General features: G+C 48.2%; 1 protein-coding gene across 2 annotated transcripts in view; it reads left to right on the top strand.

Moving 5' to 3' along the window:
- The window catches only part of SNX29 (sorting nexin 29), a gene marked incomplete at its 3' end in the record, with an annotated part of 442,960 nt that overhangs the window by 110,805 nt on the left and 312,863 nt on the right, over window positions 1-19,292 (top strand). For both annotated transcript variants that reach the window (XM_080703361.1, XM_080703360.1), the window contains exons 11-12: window positions 5,866-5,929; window positions 7,612-7,740. In XM_080703361.1, coding sequence (XP_080559487.1) covers window positions 5,866-5,929; window positions 7,612-7,740 — 193 coding nt within the window. The remainder of the gene's footprint in view (window positions 1-5,865; window positions 5,930-7,611; window positions 7,741-19,292) is intronic.

The following is a 19,292-nucleotide window of genomic DNA, read 5'->3' as shown; positions in this document are numbered from 1 at the left end:
TGAAACAGGGTCTCGCTAAGTTGCAGAGGGCCCCACTAAGTAGCTGAGGCTGGCCGCGAACCTGGATCCTCCTGTCTCAGCCTCCCAAACACTGGGATTACAAATGTGTGCCACCACACCCAGTAAAACAAGACTTTTAAAAAGTAGGAGGGGCCAGAATTTGATTGGATTCCTGATTTTCTAAAGGAAGACAGAGGAAGGTTAGCAAACTACAGGGAAGGGGCCACACTCCCGTTGCTGGCGTGCCTCTTGTAGCCCCTGCTCCAGCCCAGGAGGTGGCCAGGGCTGTAGGCTCGGGCAGGCCAGGGGACAGGCTGTCCGGGAGCCTGCCCCGGGGCGTCCTTCCCTGCCACCTCCTGGCGGTGTGAGCTGGGGTCAGTCCCTCCCCTTCTCTGCGCCTGTGTTCTCATTCATATCATAGGTATGGGTGTAGTAATACTAGCTTCTTAGTTGAGATGGTGTATTTAAAGTGCCTCTCACACTGCTGGGCACACAGAAAACAGCCCGGGCATGGGCACCGCTGGCCACTGAGCTCTGGGAAGGGGCTCGGGGGTGGGTTTTTTTCTTTTTCATCAGAACGAATTAAAAAGTTAGAAGCCCTGGGTGGGTAACAGGAAGGAGGAGGCAGGAGGAAGAAAGAGAACAAAAAGCTAAAATGGGCCTGAGATTGATTTTGAAAGTTATATTTTGAAGCTCAGTGTAGTTTATCCTTTCTCTTGGAGATAAAAGGGAAGGGAGTGGGTAGGCAGACACAGATATAAAAAGCTGGGTGTTAAGTTTGAAAAACGATGATGTAGGTTAAGTATATACCCATAGAAGAACATTTTTTATTTCTGTGCCTGTGCCCTTGTGAGTTCTCTCTTTAAATATAACCGAGTATGGGCTCCAGGGGAGGTTTGTAAAGGCTCTTTGAGGTCTTTGGAAAAGATGCTATATAAAGCCAGAGAATCATTACACAGATCTATGTATGTGTGCGCGTGTGCGCATGTCCGTGCATCCTCCCATCCAGATGCACCAAGTCCAGCGTGGTAGTTATCTTTTCCCATTTTAATTTTGAAAAGAGACTTTAAGATCAATTATTTATTATTATTATCATCATCATCATCATCATCATCATCATCTTTTGTGGGTCTGGGGATGGAACCCAGGGGCATTTGACCTCCGAGCTATACTCCCCGCCCTATTTTTTATTCTTTATTTTTGAAACAGGGTCTCACTAAGTTGCGGAGGGCCTCGCTAAGTAGCTGAGGCTGTCCGCGAACCATGATCCTTCAGTCTCAGCCTCCCAAATGCTGGGATGACAAGCATGCCCGCCACGCCCGGCAAGATCAATGAGTCTCAGGATAATTCCACTCCTCCCAGGGCCTTCAGTGCTGAAGGTGGGGTGCTCTCCTGCCTCCCCTTTTCCTCCCTCAGGGTCTCAGTTGTCTCTGAGGCCCATAACGTTTGTGTGCATGGGTCAGCCTTTATCTTTGGGGCTATGTGTCTGTGTTTATGTTTGCATCCTTGGAGGCTGAAGGTTGGTCCCTGCTCTACCAATCTTTTTCCAACAGAGGATTCCTGTGGTCAGGGAGAAGAAGCAGGGACATAGCTTTGCATGTTCATCCAGCTTTAGGTTATGTTGGCAATGACGTGTAGGAATTTGTCACCCCTCCCCCTTCCCCAGCCTGTATATCCCATTTCAGAGACACATAATGGGAGAGCCCCACTTGGGCCTGAATCCCTGTCAGTGGGGCAGGAAATTACAACTGTGAACCCAGTGCTTAGTGTTCTCTGGCGAGGCCTTGAACTTATTATTAAACGCCATTGACATTTCTGCCCGGCCCATTCCACACTTGGTTCCTGGAGCTGGGGGGAGGGCAGGTCTTAGCAATAGGTGACAGCCAGTCATTTATGCCTTTATTAATTCACTTATCCCTCTGACCCTCAGGTCTCAGGCGTGTGCCGTGACCAGATGCTGTGCCAGGCACCAGGGACCTCTGCTCTTCAGGGTCTCCCAGGCTGGGGGTGGGGCTTGTTTGCCGGAACCATAGATGCACATTCTAGCCCCATAGACAGCATGGTCATGGACACGCGTGGTATAGTGGGGGCCAGGGGAGGAGGGTTCAGTTACTCAGACTGGGATGTTCAGTTGCAAGGATGCAGGACCTGCTCAAGTCCAGAACACAAGGGCGGGGCCTGGGAGCTGGGAGCTGGGAGCAGGGACGGCCATTCTCCTGCGACTGCTTTATTCCCTGTGGCCTCAGGGACATGGAGAGCCAGGAGGCGGGCTGGAGTGGAGGAAGAGCGTGTGGACGCTCTCCTGGGACAGGTTGGCCAAGGTCTCTGTGAGGGAGGTTTGCCAGGCTGTGGAAGCCTACTGTCTCGGTCCCAGCAGCCTACGCTGACTCTGCAGCCTGAGAGCAGAGGGCGGGTGGAGACGGAGGAGCGAGGCCGTGCCCTGGGGTTCTTCCTGGCCTCTCCCTAGGCGCATAGTTGGCAGTGTTGGTGACATTGTAACAGCTGAGGGAACTGGGGGGGGCACCATCGTTTCCCTGTGCCAGGGTCTCAGATCTGAAGCTTGGGGAGCTGGGGTTTGAATGTAGATCTGATTAGAAAACCTCTATTCTTTCTCCATTGCCAGTTTATTGGACCCAGGAGCTTCCAGTTTCCGCACATATACTGAATCATTTAGCTTTTCTTAGATCGGCCCTTGATGTACAGACATTAAAACAAATCTGTAGCTAAACTGTCATTTCCTTAGTGGGCTTGTTCCTTGGTTTCATGTTAAGAGAGACGGCATGAGTGTTTGTTCACATATTTATGTAATTTCCTTTGCTCCATTGCACACATTTAAATATCATTCTGCCTGAAATTTATTTCCGTACACAGCAGAAGCAGAGGCTCAGGTCCTGTGCTTTGCTTCCCAAGGGGTCCCTCGCCCTGGCAGCGTTTGCGGACGAGCCCTCCTCTCCACGGTGCTGCGCAGTGCTGCCTTTGACCCCAGATCCATCTCTGCTGGTTGCAGCTAACATTCTCCTATGTACGTGCCTGGGGTTGCGGTCCTGTCCTCTGCGGCCCAGAGAGGACCCGATTTTGAGATGGGTGGACCTTATTTGCCGTTCAGCCTCCTGAGGGGGAGTCCCACTCAGCCAGGCCCCCCAGGGGCCACATGGAAAAGCTGATGTTATTGTTGGTAATATGTACCTATGGATAATAAAGAGGAAGGGAATCACAATGATAGAGACTAAAGAAATAACGGTCAGCGCGGTGCTGGGGCGAGGAGAGAAAATGGCACGTCAGGGAGCATCTCTGCTCGATGCCCGTCCCCTGCCTGGGGTGTAATGTTTATGTGATACGGGACGTCACCCCAGCATCCGCTCCCGGCTCTACAGCCGAAGGAAAGTCACAGAACATCCGGCGTGGCGGGACGAAATGAACTCAGGTTCAAGTTAAAGCCTATCGCCAGAGCGTGGGGGGAGGGCGCCATTCTAGGCCCGCATCCTCCTCCACCTTTGGCACGAATGTCCTGTGTGGCAACGCGGGGAAGGAGGGACACGCCACAAACCCTCTATCTCTGATGGGGTGTTTGAAGAGCATGGCCTTGCCAGTGCTTGTGTTATCCACCATTTTTATGCTGATGCATAAAGTTAGAGAGGAATGAGGTCCAGGGAGGGGGAGGGTAGACTGTCCTTTCCCACCTTGTGCCTGAGAAAAAGGCTTAGGGAGGCTGTGATGCTGGTCCCAGGCCCGGAGCCAGGATCTGGGTGCCACAGAGTCTGATCAGAGGCACATGTGCCAACTGTCCTTCATCAGACACCCCTGCGGTCCTCCTTCCTTAGCCCAGGCAGAGCTTGGCTATCTTCGTGGGAAGATGCTCGAACCCAGTAGTGCTCAACAGACGCTGAATGAATGAACGAAGGAAGGAAGGAATGCGTGCGCTCTGGGCCACCGTACCTGGCAGAGCACAGCCCAGCAGGCAGCACGCTGTCCTGGCCCGCTCCGTCTCTATCCTGGCACCTTCTCCTGGGCCTCCTTTCTGTTTCTCAAGGCTGCTTAACTCTGCTATGGGCCTATTAACCTTCCTTTCTTCTCAGCCCTGTGTCTTTCTAATCTTTATTAAAAATCTTTTCCAGAAACATATTTTCTGTCTTTATGTTGTGTTGTGAAAACTTTTGAAATTAAGATAACCGGGGAAGATTATGGCTCTGGTTCTTGCAGCATGTTGCTCAGTGTCTGTGCTGCCCCGGCACCTGGACCTGCGTGCTCCAGTGCGCTCTGAAGCATTTGGTTTTGAATGTTGTACATTCTCTAGGACGTAGCCATATTCTCCCGCTAGATGCATAATTTTAGCTGCGAGCTTCCCAGTAGCTGATCTTAAGAGGGAAATATGGTTCCCATTAAAGGAAATAGACAAAAATAACATTAATTAAAATAAATTTTTCCTCCATAAAAATTTAAGAAATTCATACTTTTCCCTACAAGCTTCCTAGCAGACAATTTTAAGGATATATGGTTCACAGGGCCCCTTAAAGGAAATAGACAAAAATAATACTATTTAAAATAATTTTTCCTCCAGGAAAGATTCAGAAGCTCCTGATCACAAGGCCTGACTTACTGATGTAGCAGTGACTTCAGCATGTGCACCCCGACAACCTTAAGCTTAATGTAGATGGGAAACTTAGCCGTGCATTTATTTATTTATTTATTTATTTATTCATGGTGGTACTGGGGTTCCTGGAAGCCCTTCTACCTCCGGGCTATACTCCCAGACCTATTTTATCCTTTTTTATTTTTGGAAACAGGGTCTCTTAAGCCAGCGCGGCTGGCTTAGAACCTGCGCGATCCTCCTGTCTCCACCTCCCAAGCGCAGGGATTACAAGCGTGCGCCACCATGCACAGCTAGCCGTGTATTTAAAAGTGTGATTTTCTATCCACGGACGACATGATTTCCCGTGTTGAGGGTGTTAGAAGAGTAGGTCCCGTGAGTAATTGTGGGTTCTGTTTTGAAGACTCCCTCTTTCACGGTGTCCTCTGGATACTGACTATAGAAGCAGTGTTGGAAAACTCAATCTTGTATTTAACTCGAGTAACTATTTCTATACCATATGGTCAAGTGTCACTCAAGTCTTCTGTTGAGGCTGATAAACAGCTGTAACAGGCAACATATCATTGTTCCGAATAAACGCTGTCCAGCGGGAGCAGGGACTTGGAAACACCTCTTGGGAATTGGCAGCTGAGTATATTTACCAAGGAAACATCTCCACATTTGTTCTCATCCTCCCTGCCCTTCTGTTTTATGTGGCTGGTAAAAGTGGTCAGCGGAGCCCCCTAGATCTCTTGGGAATTTCTTTTGGAAGGGAGCAGGGAACTTATCTAGACCATCCCCCATTCATGGCATAGATGCTAGAGAGGCCAAGGGATGGTGTGCCAGGCCAGGTCTGCAGTTAACTGTGTGCTCTGGTCAGCATCCTCACAGCCATAATCTAAGGACCTGGCCACATAACTTAGAGGAAAGATGATTTCTTTTCTTGTGGTTTCGGGCTCAGTCCATGTGAGACCGGGGACCACAGATTTCAGGGCATGGTGGCGGGAGGTGGAGAAAAGGAGAGCACAGGGGCTGAGCTCTTCACATCATGGAGGCCAGGAGCAAGAGAGAGCCAGCAGGGGGAGGAGGAGCCATCTATAATCCCCAAGGCTGCACCCTGGAGACCCACCCCCAGCCACACCCACTGGCCCAGGCCATGCCCCAGATAGATCCATTGCAGTGGATTACTGCTGGGATCACAGCCCTCATGACTCAACTTTATCAACTTCAAACATTCATAAAAGAGCTCTTTGGGGATATTTCATGTCTAACTCTGATACTCTGCCTTCCTCCCCTAGCTGAGCTGCGACAAGCCATCGTGGCCATGATGAACAGGAAGGATGAGCTGGAAGAAGAGAACAGGTATCTTGGTCTTCAGAAGCTTCTCGATTGCCAGAATGTGTCTTTATTTTGCCAGGTGTGGTGGTGCATGCTTGTAATCCCTGCACTTGGGAGGCAGAGACAGGAGGATTGCGCAGGTTCGAAGCCAGCCTCACTGGCTTAAGAGACCATATTCAAATAAAAATATTTTAAAAAAAAGTCTGGGATTGTAGCCTGGAGGTAGAAGAGTCCAGGAACCCCAGTACTACCCCCCCCCCCCCAAAAAAATATATATATATATGAACAGGTCATGCCAAGTTAATTGCACAGTGACCTCGAACCTGCAAACCCCCGCCTCAGCCTCCCAAGTACCGGGATGACAGACTGTGCCACCACGCCCTGTCTCCTGCCGTCCTCTCATTCCTTCGCTCATTGTGGGAATCAAGGCTCCAGAGTGATGTCCAGTCACAGTCTCTTGTAGACCTTATTTTGGGCCTTGCTTGACAAGCTTCTTCCTGCCCTCTATGGAGACATAAAAGCAAGCAAGCATAATTTTAAAACCAAAGAGGACATTTTAAGATGGCGTCTTTTGACAGCATCATTTTCCAGCCCACACTTTTCGACAGAGGGCTCAAAGCCATTGCAGGGTTCCTTGTCCTTACTCTAGCTGGAATTGTTGTGTTGGAAGAAGCCACAGGATTTGTCTTACCTTGTGGAGAGCAGGCCTCCCTCTCTGCTAGTTTCTTCTTCTTCCCAGAGAAGAAAAGAGCTTAGCACGTTTGTGCCAGGGTGCCAGGCCTCAGGAAGGGAATCTTCTCCAAGCTCCCAGGGAGCCAGAGTCTTGCAGAGTGCAGTGACTCAGGGAGCATGAGTGGGGGCTGGGCATTTTTGGTGACAGTCTGAGTTCATGTGGCCCATGTCCTCTAGAGTTGGCGTGTAGACGGTTCAGGCAGTCACTGGTTTCTAGAAATAGCTATTCTGGTACAGCTAAGGAAATGGTCAGTACCACAATGTCTGGCTTATTTCTAGGGGGAAACTTGTGATTTCTAGAAGAATGACTATTATTTTCCCCCTTTTATTAAAGATCAAGAATGACAAGTATACAAGTGAACATGTTTTGGAGGACTAAAAACTTGAACCAGAAGCGCTCAGCATGCAGTATCCAGTAGCCTAGCTGTCTATAACACTGCGCGTCTTGTTTAGCCTGGGCTGGCAGCAGAGGAGGCTCACTGTTTTGTGGGCAGCAGGGGAACGGGGCTAGACATCGGACATATAGTCGGATGTTTTATTTCTACGCTGCAGATTATTCTTTTGGCCTTTTCTTATGTCTTTCTCTTTGCTAAACCTCTTACCCACGGTGACGGTGACACGATGTCTGAGTTTAATGTGCTGCGCCTTTGAGTTGGATGTCTTTAAAGGGACGTGCCTGGCATTGGCTGGGCTCTGTTTCCCTTGACTTAAGCTGATCAGCTCGCAGCTGATCAGGGACAAGGAGCCTGGCCACAGAGGACTGCCAGGGCCCATCGTAATGACCACCCATGGGTGCTTGGCCAGTGCTAGCCATCTTCTTAGGTCAGCTGATATGAGTAGACTTGGATTATGGTTTGTGCAGAGCCTGGAGGTCAGGGATGGGCCAGGACTTGACTGCAGTCAGGAATGTTGACCAGAATGGTGTTGACGGACCCTGGCAGGCAGCTTCTGAACTGTTGGGTCCCTCTTCCCAGATCGCTGCGGAACCTGCTTGATGGTGAGATGGAGCACTCAGCTGCGCTGCGGCAAGAGGTGGACGGCTTGAAGAGGAAGGTGGCCGAGCAGGAGGAGCGGCACAGCACGAAGGTCCAGGCTCTGGCCAGGTAGGGGGGCGGTGACGGGCAGCACCGTGAGCCCTTAGGGGCTGTTAGACCCAAGCACATCTCTCGCTGTCTTAAGAAAGACAGTGACCAAAGGAAATAAAATGGATGCATTTGAACATCTTTCAGTGAATAAGTGGTATGTATGCGCATGGTTTAGGCCACAGTTCAGCTCTGTGAGTGCCCTCTCTCATCTCAGCCTCCCAGGCTGCTCCCTGGCGGTGATCGGAGTTACCAATTCCAGAGTTACTCTGTATATGCAAGCAGACATGAGTGCATATACCTTTTTATACCTTTTCATTTTCCCTTTCCTACACAGCATACACTATGTTTGAGGGAAGATTCCATGTTGGTGTACATGGGGCTGCTCTTGCGGCTGAAGCTGTCTTTTTTTTTTTTTTTGTACTGGGCATTCTACCTCTGAGCTACACCCCCCCTCTATTTATTTATTTTTGAAACACAGAGTTTCAAAGGGTTGAAACTGAGTTGCCGAGGTTCTTGCTAAATCGCTGGAACTAGCCCCAAACCTCTGATTCTCCCGTCTCAGCCTCCCAACTACGTGGATCATAGGCATGTGCCACTCTGCCCAACTCCATCTTCTTTCTAATGCCTCTTGAGATTTCACTGACTGCACCAGGGTTTGTTTAGCCATCTGCCAACAGCCCGGTATTGATGTTTCTAGTCTTTTGGGACTACTTGATAATGCCGCCGGCAGTGGCCAGTGTTTTGTCATTTTGGCCATGCAAGTGCACTCGCTGGGATCATCCCGACGTAGACTTGCTGGGTGAAGGAGCGGCGCGTTTGTAGGTTGGGTGGAGATCATCAACTTGCTGTGTACAGGTGTCGAGCCGCGCAGGTCTCACAGGGACCGAGGCATGGGCACGGCCCTGCTGTCCAGCTGTGCTCACAAGGGTGGGAGCTGGGATTCGGGCCTGTTAATATCATGGGAGAAAATTGAGGCTGGCAGAATATTTTTCATTTGAGTTCCTCTAATTATGAGTCGGATTGAGCCTATTTTTACTCAAGAATCCTTAATTTTTCTGTGATGTTGTTTATACCTTATTAAGGAAAACTCTAGTGAATAAAAAATTCCAACTCCCATAAAAACATGTATTTCTACTGAATTTGTTCATATATATATATATATATATATATATATATATATATTTTTTTTTTTTTTTTTTTTTTTTTTTTTTTGCGGTACTAGGATTAGAACCCAGGGGAAAATGCCGGGCGTGGTGGCGCACGCTTGTAATCCCCGTGCTTGGGAGGTGGAGACAGGAGGATGGCGCTGGTTCAGAGCCAGCCTTGCTGGCTTAAGAGACTCTGTTTCCACATAGAAAAGTTAAAAAAAAAAAGGTCTGGGAGTGTAGCCCGTGGGAGTGTATCCCGGAGGTAGAAGGGCTTCCAGGAACCCCAGTACCACACACATACACACAAAAGAAGAACCCAGGGGAATTCTACCTTTGAGTAACACCCCCAGTCCTATTTTTTATTCTTTATTTTGAAACAGACTCTCACTGAGATGCAAAGGGCCTTACTAAGTAGTAGCTGAGGCTGTCTGCGAGCTATGATCCTCCTGTCTCAGCCTCCCGAATGCTGGGATTGCAAGTGTGTACCACCATGCCCAGCCATCCTCATCCCTTTTTAGTTTAATATTTATTTATTTATTTTGTGGTACTAGGGATGGAACCCAGGGACATTTTACCTTTGATCTACACCCCCAGCCCTATTTTTTATTCTTTATTTTGAAATAGGGTCTCATTGAGTTGTAAAGGACCTCACTAAGTAGTAGCTGAGGCTAGCTGTGAACCATAATCCTCTGTCTCAGTCTCCCAAATGCTAGGATTACAAGCATGCATTACCACACCTGGCTAGTTTTTATTTTATAACAGGGTCTTGCTAGGTCTTTGAGAGTCTCACTGGGTTGCTGAGGCTGTCTTTAAACCTGCGATCCCCGTCTCATCCTCCAAAGTCCTGGGATTGCAGGAGTGTGTCACCATACAATCTATGTGGACATGTTTCTGTATACTGCACATAGAATCTATAGCCCATCTTTTCTAGTCCACTTCCTTTCTCTATTTACTACTAAAAGGTCAGTTTCTCTGTTAACCATTTTTATATGCCTGGATGTGGCATTTCCTTGAGTTAATGCATGATATTAAATTGACCAGATTAATTGATCGATTTAATCTGGTCAATTTACTTGGACTCTTTCCAGTTTCTTCCCCCAGTTTATGTGAGATAAACAATTTGTCGGTGGTTCTTTAAAACTGCTTTTAGCCGGGCGTGGTGGCACACGCTTGTAATCCCCGCGCTTGGGAGGCTGAGACAGGAGGATCGCGCAGGTTCGAAGCCAGCCTCGCTACTGAGTGAGGCTCTCAGCAACTCAGTGAGACCCTGTTTCCAAATAAAATATAAAATAGATCTGGGAGTATAGCCCAGAGGTAGAAAAGCCCTGGGTTCCACCCTCTACCACACACACACACACACACACACACACACACACACACACACACACACACAATTTGCTTTTAGATAAGGCCAGGGGAGAAAAATGTCTCATGCCATGGCACGCAGAGTCCAGTGAATTAACAGCAGCAGTGGAGACCATCCCGGTGCTGTGAGGCCGTGCACCGTGCGAGGCGTCAGCTCGTCTTCACACCTCCCCAGTTGAGCGTCGTCGCCAGGACGTCATATCTAAGCCCCGCCCCTTGAGCTCCTCTTTTTTTCGTGTTTAAAATGACATCTCCAGGTGGTCAGAGGCCATGGAGCAAGGGCTGTGCAGAGCCATGGGTGCCAACTTGGGTGTTTTCTCCGAAGCGCCCGGCCATCACACTTCCATCTCACATTCACAGCAGGGACTGCAGTCTTTATAGAGACACAGGCTTCGGGTCAGTGACCAACTGGATTATGTTCCCTGGCCTTTCACTGGCTCGCATTAGGACTCACTTCAGCCGTGAGGCCCTGACCCCTTACTTGCAGATTGTTTCTGGATGAATGGCTCAGCTTCCGCAAGTGCGTGCCTCCTCATCTACAGATGCAGAGGGGGGCCTCACCCATTGAGGTGGACAGGAGGAGGGGGAAGATATGGAAGGGTGCATGACATGTGGGAGCGTATTTCACAGTAAGTGTGGTTTGGCATATGCTAATTCTAGGGAAAATTTTAGCCCATAAATGGGCCTAAAAACCAATTTATTTGTAAAATAATGCCTTCGGTTTTACTGATGAACAGCATTTCATAGTTTGTTTACCCATTCATCAGTGAAGAACATTCGAGTTGTTTCCACTCTGGGACTATTATAAATGAAGGGGTACAAATGCTCGCCTAAGGGAAAAGCCAGTTTCCTAACGAGGCAGTTTTCCGTGAAGTGTCTCCAGTTGAACAATGAGTGTAAGGCTTCTGAACGTTTGCAGGTAGAATGACGTCTGTAGATCAGTGAATACTCCAGAAGGAGAAAGTGAAAGAAGGCACACCAACCAGCTGACTGCAGGAGTTTGGCAAAGTTCAGCTCCTGATGCGCTCCGGACGGCGCTCGCCTCTGCCAGCCGCCGGCCGCCTCCTTGCTGTGGCCACAGAGAAGCTGCTGGCTGTATTGGCAGACAGAGGCTGCTCAAGCAGCTGCTCCTTGGGGACTGCAAGGTGGTAGTTTATGGGGCACAGTCAGAGGGAGCAGGGAAGTGTTGCAGCTTGGCAGGTGAGGCCGGTGTGCGTGCCCTGGCCCACACTTGCGGCAGGTTTGATAACGCAGGTGGCTTAGCCTAGTGGTTTACAGTACAGGCTCTGACATGGGACTTCGGGGTCAGATCATGGCTCTGTTTCTGACTAGTAGTGTGACCTTGGGTGAGTTATTTAATCTGTCAGTTTTTTTTAGTTATAAAGTGGAATAAGCCAGGTGTGGTAGTATTCACCTATAATCCCAGTACTTGGGAGGCTGAGAAGGAGGATTGCAGGTTTGAGGTCAATCTAAGCAACTGAGTGAGGTCTTCAATAATCTAGCAAGACTTTGTTTCAATCATAGGAAAATAAAAAGGGTTAGGGTATAGCTCAGAGGTAGAATGCCCTTGGGTCCAATCCCCGTACCAGGGAGGAAAAAAAAAAAAAAAAAAAGGTAATAAGAAAACTCTACCTCACTGAACTGTTGCATGGATAAAATGAGTGCCCATTTGTCAGCTCAATAAATATGCTTCATAAATGGTCAATAAAATTTAACTATCATCATTTTCTTTAATATCATAATTATGATACTAAGAAACCTTGCCTAATCAAAAGGTATATCTTAACGGCAATGGTGCAGAAGGAATTAAGAGCTGGGCTAGTACAGATTCAGAAAAGTGAAATTTATTTTCTGTAAATATTGTAATTGTGTGTGTGTGTGTGTGTGTGTGTTTTACTGGCTTTGAGTACATATTGTAAAATAGAAACATCATTGAGCAGCTTCAGCATTTGATCACACATTCCTTTTGCTGAAAGTGAGCAGCTTTTCTTTCCGGTCACAGCCCCACAAGGAGCAAGGCTACGTAAGAGCCCAGCGCTCTGTGTCCTGAGCACCTGCCTGTTCCTGCTGCGGAGACATTGCAATCAGTGGCCCTTAAGGCGGTGTCAGTCACGTTCCTCCAAGTAATTGATTGCTCTGCTCCCTGCTGAATTAAGAAAACTCGAGCTGGGAGGCAGGTGTTAAAAGAAAGGCACAGATTTCTATGAGGAGAAGCCCCTGGGCAGGAAGCATCCGACTGTAGCGCTGCTGGAACAGAACTGCACAGCCTGGATGGCCCAGAATGAACAGAAATTAATTAGGCTTGTGGTTCTGGAAGCTGGAGTTCCAGGGCTGCATCTGGTAAGGGCCCGGTGCTGCGTCCTGGCAGGGTAGGGGCATCACTCAGGCTGGTGATGAGGGAGAGTGAGCGAGCAGAGGGAAGACGGATCTGAACTCACTTTTATCATGACCTACTTTCGCCCTAACGGCATTAACCCATTGGAGAGGGCAGCGTCCTCACAGCCTAACTACCTGGTAGAGAGCCCCACCTCTCAGCACTGTTGCACCAGGGACTCAGTTTCTAGCACATCAGCTCTGGGGGACACATTCAACTATAGCAGGAAGCAAGGAGACATGGTCACTGGATTACTGTAGAGACATTTTCTATTTCTGCTTACTGTATCAGTTATTTCTTGCTGTGTAACAAATTGTCTCCAACCTGGCTGTTTAAACATCAACTGCTTATAACCCTCCGGAGTTTCTGTGAGTTAGGAATTGGCCTGGCTGAGCTGGGGGTCAGGCTCTCAGCAGCCAAGCTGCGGGCTGGAGTTGCTGTCATCTCGGGGCTCTCTCAGGGCTTCTCCTTACAGGAGGCTTCCATGGTGAGTGACCCAAGAGCGCACTGAGGCGGACGCCACCGTGATTTTACAGCTCCATCTTGGGGCTGACAAATGATCATTTCTGGTTCATTTTGGGGGAGAGCACACAGGAGTGTGTCACCCCATCAGGCCTCTGGTTCCTCATGACTTTCAACATTAGAAGGGGCAGGTTGGCATGGAGCCCTCTGCTGCCCATTGATGTGAGGTGGGTCCAGCGGGATGTGTCGTGGGGATTGCTGGCTGGGAGGGCACAGCCAGTTACTCCACGCCTGATGCCACTTAGCAATGGAACTTCTTAAATCTCTTCCCCTGACTAATGTTAAAATCTTCCTGTCACCGGGCGTGGTGACGCACGCTTGTAATCCCGCGCTTGGGAGGCAGAGACAGGAGGATCGCGCAGGTTCGAAGCCAGCCACGCGCGCTGGCTTAGGGGACCCTGTTTCCAAAAAAAATGTAAAAATAGGTCTGGGAGTGTAGCCTGGAGGTACACTGTGGCCAGGACAGGGCAGGAGGCCCTGACCGCCAGCCTTACCGAGTCCCCAGGGTGGGCACAGGCAGACAAAAGCGCATCCGTTATGCTTCCTTGGATTGTCGATGATCGCACACGGTGACGTCTCGGAACACTTAGCACAGCGCCAGGCGTTTTGCACGCGCTCAGTGTGCTGAACAGCTCGTGAGGGCTGTGTGGGGCCAGGGCCTTGGGAGCCCCTCTCAGGTCCTCTGGCCAGCACCTGGGACACCATTGTTGGCTTTCCACGAAAGCTTTACATCTCAGTTTCTGCCCAACAGCTCGCTGTCTGCTTTTTCCTTTGTAAAAAAGTAACTGGAGAAACATGAAGACTGTGTCCTTTTTGGAAAAGAGTGAGCCAGGTATGGTGGACATGCCTATTAGTCTAGTACTTGGGAGGCTGAGACAGGAGGACCCCAGGTTTAAGGCCAGCCTCAGAAACTTGGCAAGAACCTATTTTATAATAAAAAAATAAAAAGGGCTTGGGTGTAGCTTAGAGCTAGAATGCCCCTGAGTTGAACCCCAAGTACCAAAAAAAAAAAGAAGAAAAGAAAAAAAAAGAAAAAAAGGATTTTTTTTTAGTGTCTTTCCTAAGACGTAGATTTATGTGGTTTTTTTTTTTTTTTTTTTTTTTTTTTTTTTTTTACCATGAATCAAAAGGTCAGAGATGAGAAGTTGAGCCAGGGGGGATGCTCGCTTGAATTGTTTTCTGAAAACAACCTCCCAGATGCACACAAAAATAAATGTTTACTCAGCTCTCCAGGCATCCTGGGATCCAGGGAAATGAACACATATGAGTAACCATGGGATTTCTCCATTTTCTTTGGTCAGCTCTTCCCCTCCCCATTCTGTCCAAGTGGTTTGATGGGCCTGCCTCCATCCTGCCCCCACCCACCCTGAGCTCCAGAGGAAGGTGGCTCTTGGAGTACTCAGTGCAGCTCCAGGCCTGTCCTGGGCTCCAGGTGGCATTAGAACCAGGGGTCTGGGCCTTTTCACTGCCATTTCTGCAGCTGGGACACGTGCTCTGATAGGAAGAGCCAACAGGTTTCATCCCGATGCCAGAGTTGGCCAGAGGCCGCCTGGGCTCTGGTTGAGGAGGATTCTGGGTCTCACGGGGGCTCAGCAGGATCGAGTGTTGTTATTGATTAGTAATGTCTGCCATGGGTGTGGGAAGGGGAGGAGGTAGCAAGCACACCCCGGCATTTCCCATCCCTGTGCTAATGCTGCTGGGGTGGTGGGAACTGCTTGAGCTAAGGCCCTCAGGTCAAGAGGCAGCATTGGGTTTAGGCTTGGGGCTACTGAGGGCCTTCTTGTCATCTACCCTGAATGTTAATAAATGAACTCTTTCAGGGATATTCTGTATCTAACTGTAACACTCCCCATAGCTCTGGGAGAGTCCTGGGATTCACCTAAGTGGCAGTAGAAAGAAGGGTTGGAGGAGTTTCCTCTAAAGGAGGACTGGGCTGTTCCTCCCCAGATGGGCAGGCAGTGGGGTGCCGGGTCAGGGTTCATGTGTTGATGAGGGGGAAACTGAGGCCGATGAGAGAAGAAGCCACACGAGATCAATCTTCCTCCATCTTTCTCCATTTTAGTCAGGATTTGTTACAGTTTTTTTAATTTTCTTTGTTGGCAGAAAGCAAAGGCATAGTCATGCAAGCAGGATTTTCAAGGACGGGAAAAAGTTATTATTATAAAGTTCAGGGCAAGGGTGCCAGACATTTAAATAATCATAGTGTGCTTTGTCTCACTTCCCAAGGCTGACTCAGACTCAATCTTCTACAGTGGCTCTAACTAAGGTCAGTGTGAACTTGTTTTTTGACCCAATAACTTTATCCTCGGGAAAGAATCTTTGCTGCCTGAGTCTCTCGCAAGCCGCTGCCCATCAGTTTTAGTTACGGTGTTTATACATAAAATTCCAGTTATACATATTGATCCAAATAATCCTAAAATAATTTTTTGAAGAAAGGAATGCTAGACATTCCTCATGGGGGATCCACGCCGTGGCGGATCCCCCGATCGAGCTTTCTCAAGATCTGCAAGAGAGGCGGTAGCAGTGGGGGCTCATCTCCGTATTGCACGTGTGCTCCGTAGGCATCCCACAGGAGAGGCCTGTGCCGTCTCTGTGCCCGGAGCCCTCCGGGGTCAGTGCGGCCTGGCTCCGGGTGCTCTCCTCTGTAGTGCCACCGTCTCTGCTGCCTTCTTGTTTTCTTTGGCTAGATGTTCATGTTTGATAAAACTCGACCTCCTTCGTGAGCGCCTAGCCCAGCACTTTTGGCCTCTTTAGACTTGGTCTTAGCAGATTCAAATCCCTTTTTTATAAACATATGTGGCGACCCCCCTTTCCTATCCTGAAGTGACGTGTGTAGCTAATATAACCTCTCCACACAAGTGAAGTTAGAAAGTCGGTATTATAATACTCTCCCTCCACCGCGAAGGAGAAATCAAAGGGAAGGGATTTGTGATAAAAACAGATCTTAATATACAGCAGGCAGGCAGGCTATGCCAGGAAACAGTGCTTGCACCTGCTTATAATGCATGAGTTTGGACTTAAGGAGGTAAGAAGATTAGTTGTTCTTTTTATGAAGTCCAGCAAATAAAAACAGTAAAGATGGACCCTAGAAGAAAAACTAGTATATACTCGGTGCCTATAAAATTCGATTTGAGGCTCAGACTATAATAAACAGTCACTCATCCACCTGAAGGGCTGCTCCAGCCCGTGGACTACCCTGGCTTTTCAGGTCAGCTCTGCTCCAAGCGCACCAGGTGTCCCCACACATGTGCCCTGCACCCCTAGAGGGCAGCACCGTCCCCAGAGCACCCCAGCGGCGAAGGCCTCCTCAGGCTGTAAGCACATCTGCAAAAGCAGCCAGGGCTGTGCTGAGCAGCCTGCGGCCCTGACCACCCTCTCTAAGCTGCTGAGCTCCTAGGTCCCGCCCAGCCTGTCTCTGCTGTCACTTGCTCGCTGGGGGTCATGGGCACTTTCCCTCTGCTGAGGCTCATGAGCCGAGTTCTCTTCTCTCTTGAGCACAGGTGGTCAGCAGCAGGCACTTTTTTTAAGGACTTGCACTCAAGAGCAGGGGGTGGGAGTGCCTGCACCAAGAAGGACTGGTGTGTGGGGACAAAACTGAGAACCAGACATGCTGTCAGCCAGGGGGTGCGACGGCCCAGAGGAGCGGGCACGCTCCAGGGGGGTACTGCTGCAGAGGAGCAAAGGCTGCCGGGTAATCTTGTTCACGGGTTGAACTCAGACATCTGCTGTTTTGTTTAGTCAATTAGCGCTAAGCAAGACAGCTGATTCGACTTCCGGGAAGATGGCGACCGAGAAAAGCGGGGCTTAAGAGCCCCGCTAACAACCAATCTCCATTACCACAAAATCAGCGCCTTTCATAGCCAGAAAACACCATCACCAGAGGAAAAAAAAAATCACCAGGCTCCAGAGAGAAAGCGGTCTGAGAACAGAGCTCAGAGCCACAGAGGAGATACACCGGCCTCACGTCTGAGGCCGCGGCAGCAGCGCCATACTGCCGGCGGCAGCGGGGAGTTCACAGGACGGCTACAGCAAGCCAAGGTGAGCTGCTGCGGAACAGCCAGGCGGGATTTCTCGCCGCAGGTAAAAGCTAAAGCTCCCAGTGGCTGAGCTCAGCACACGCTGCAGGGATTCAGATTCGAAATCAAAACCAAGAAGAAATACGCCAGCCTCACGGCCGAGGTCGTAGCAGCGGCGCCATATTGCCACCGGCGGCAGCAGCAGAGAATTCACCGAATCCAGTACAGGTACATCTGCGTACTCAAGAGTAGTGAGTCAAATTGTGGGCCACAGAGGAGAAATCCCAGTACTGTACTCCCTGGGACTTGACCCAGTGGGGGAGGGGCGGTGGCAGAGATATCACACCATAGGAGAACGTGCAACCTGGCACCCCCCACAGTCTAAAGCAGCCTCTATCGACTCTCTGGGTTGGAGACTCTGTGATACAACCCAGTAAAGGAGTAGTGGGGTCTGAGATACTACTGACTCGAGATCCAGAACACCTTAAGTGAAGTCATAGTGACCCAAGGGAAGAACCCAGAGAAGGCACAAACATCCGAAATCATGGGAAAGAGGAATAATACTGGAGCAATGAATGCCCACAACCCCACAACATCAGAACCCGATAAAACAGAAAATCAGAGATTTCTAGAAGATCAAATCAGGAAAATAACTGTAGAAATAATAGAGGTGCTTCGAAAAGAACTCAGAGAGAGCCAAAAAGAGATAAAGGATGCAATTAATGAAGTAAAGGCCTCAATTCAAAGCACAAACAACCGATTAGACCACATGGAGAACAGAATCTCGCTCTTAGAAGATGATCATTCCAAAAATGAACGCATAGTTTCTAATCTAGGAAAAAATATCCGACAGCAGGAATCTGATATTGAAGAAATATGGGCCCATTTTAAGAGAGCTAACCTAAGAATAATTGGAATAGAGGAGGGAAAAGAAAGTGAAACCAAAGGGATCAACAATCTCTTCAAGGAAGTAATAGCAGAAAATTTTCCAAACATAGAGCAAGAGGTCGATACGCAGGTCCAGGAAACGTATAGAACTCCCTTTAGACAGGATCGGAGAAGAGGATCCCCACGCCACATAATTGTCAAAATGACCAATGTGGAAGCCAAGCAGAGAATCTTAAAGGCAACAAAAGCAAAGGGCCAAGTGACATTCAGAGGCAAACCAATTAGAATCACTCCAGACTTCCCAAACCAAGTCATGAGAGCCAGAAGGGCTTGGAGTAACATATTCCAAACTCTGAAAGAAAACAACTTCCAGCCAAAAATTTCCTACCCAGCAAAACTTTCTATCAAATTAGATGGAGAAATAAGAAGCTTCCATGACAAACAGAAACTGAAGGAATTTATGTCTTCAAAACCAGCACTAGAGAAAATACTCAAAGAGATTAACTACAAAGAAGAATTAGGTAACACACACCAGAACCAGAGAAACAAGAGTTTATATCCAACAGACAATTAAGATTGGTTATCTGTGGAGATTCATTACTTATGTTAGTCTTTTACCTATCTCTAAATGGTATTGTTTGACTTTATTTTTGTTAACTTTTAGGATTTCTAGTTGGAATATTAATATACCTTCAGATATAGCATTTGGAAATATTTTATCCCATTCTATTAGTAACTCTTAACTCTGTTTACATTGTCTTTGGATATACAATATCTTTTTTATTTTTTAGGGAGTTTGTATACTCTTCTGTTGCCTGTGCTATTGAAATCATATCCAAGAAATCACTGCCAATTTCAATGTTGTGAGGTTTTATGACCCAGATTTTCTCCTAAAAGTTTATAGTCTTAAGATTTATATTTAGGTCTTTTATCTATTTTGAGTTAATATTTGTATATGGGATTAGGTAAGGGTCCAACTTTATTCTTTTCCATGTAATTATTATTTTTCAACAATATTTAGTTAAAAGATTATTATTTCCACCACCAAATGTTCATGGAAACCTTGTCAAAAATAACTTGACAATATAGGGAAGAATTTAGCTCAAGGCTTTTATTTAACTCCAATGGTTTATATATCTGCCTTTAGAATAGTACTACACTGTTTCAATTATTGTAGTTTTATATGGTTTGAAATCAGAAAATATATATCTTCTAGCTTTGTTCTTTTTCAAGATCGTTTTGGGTATCTAGAGTCCA

Source organism: Muscardinus avellanarius (assembly GCF_963383645.1).
Source record: "Muscardinus avellanarius genome assembly, chromosome: 10".
In the NCBI taxonomy this organism is placed as follows: domain Eukaryota; kingdom Metazoa; phylum Chordata; class Mammalia; order Rodentia; family Gliridae; genus Muscardinus; species Muscardinus avellanarius.
This window is presented reverse-complemented; position numbering and strand designations above follow the sequence as displayed.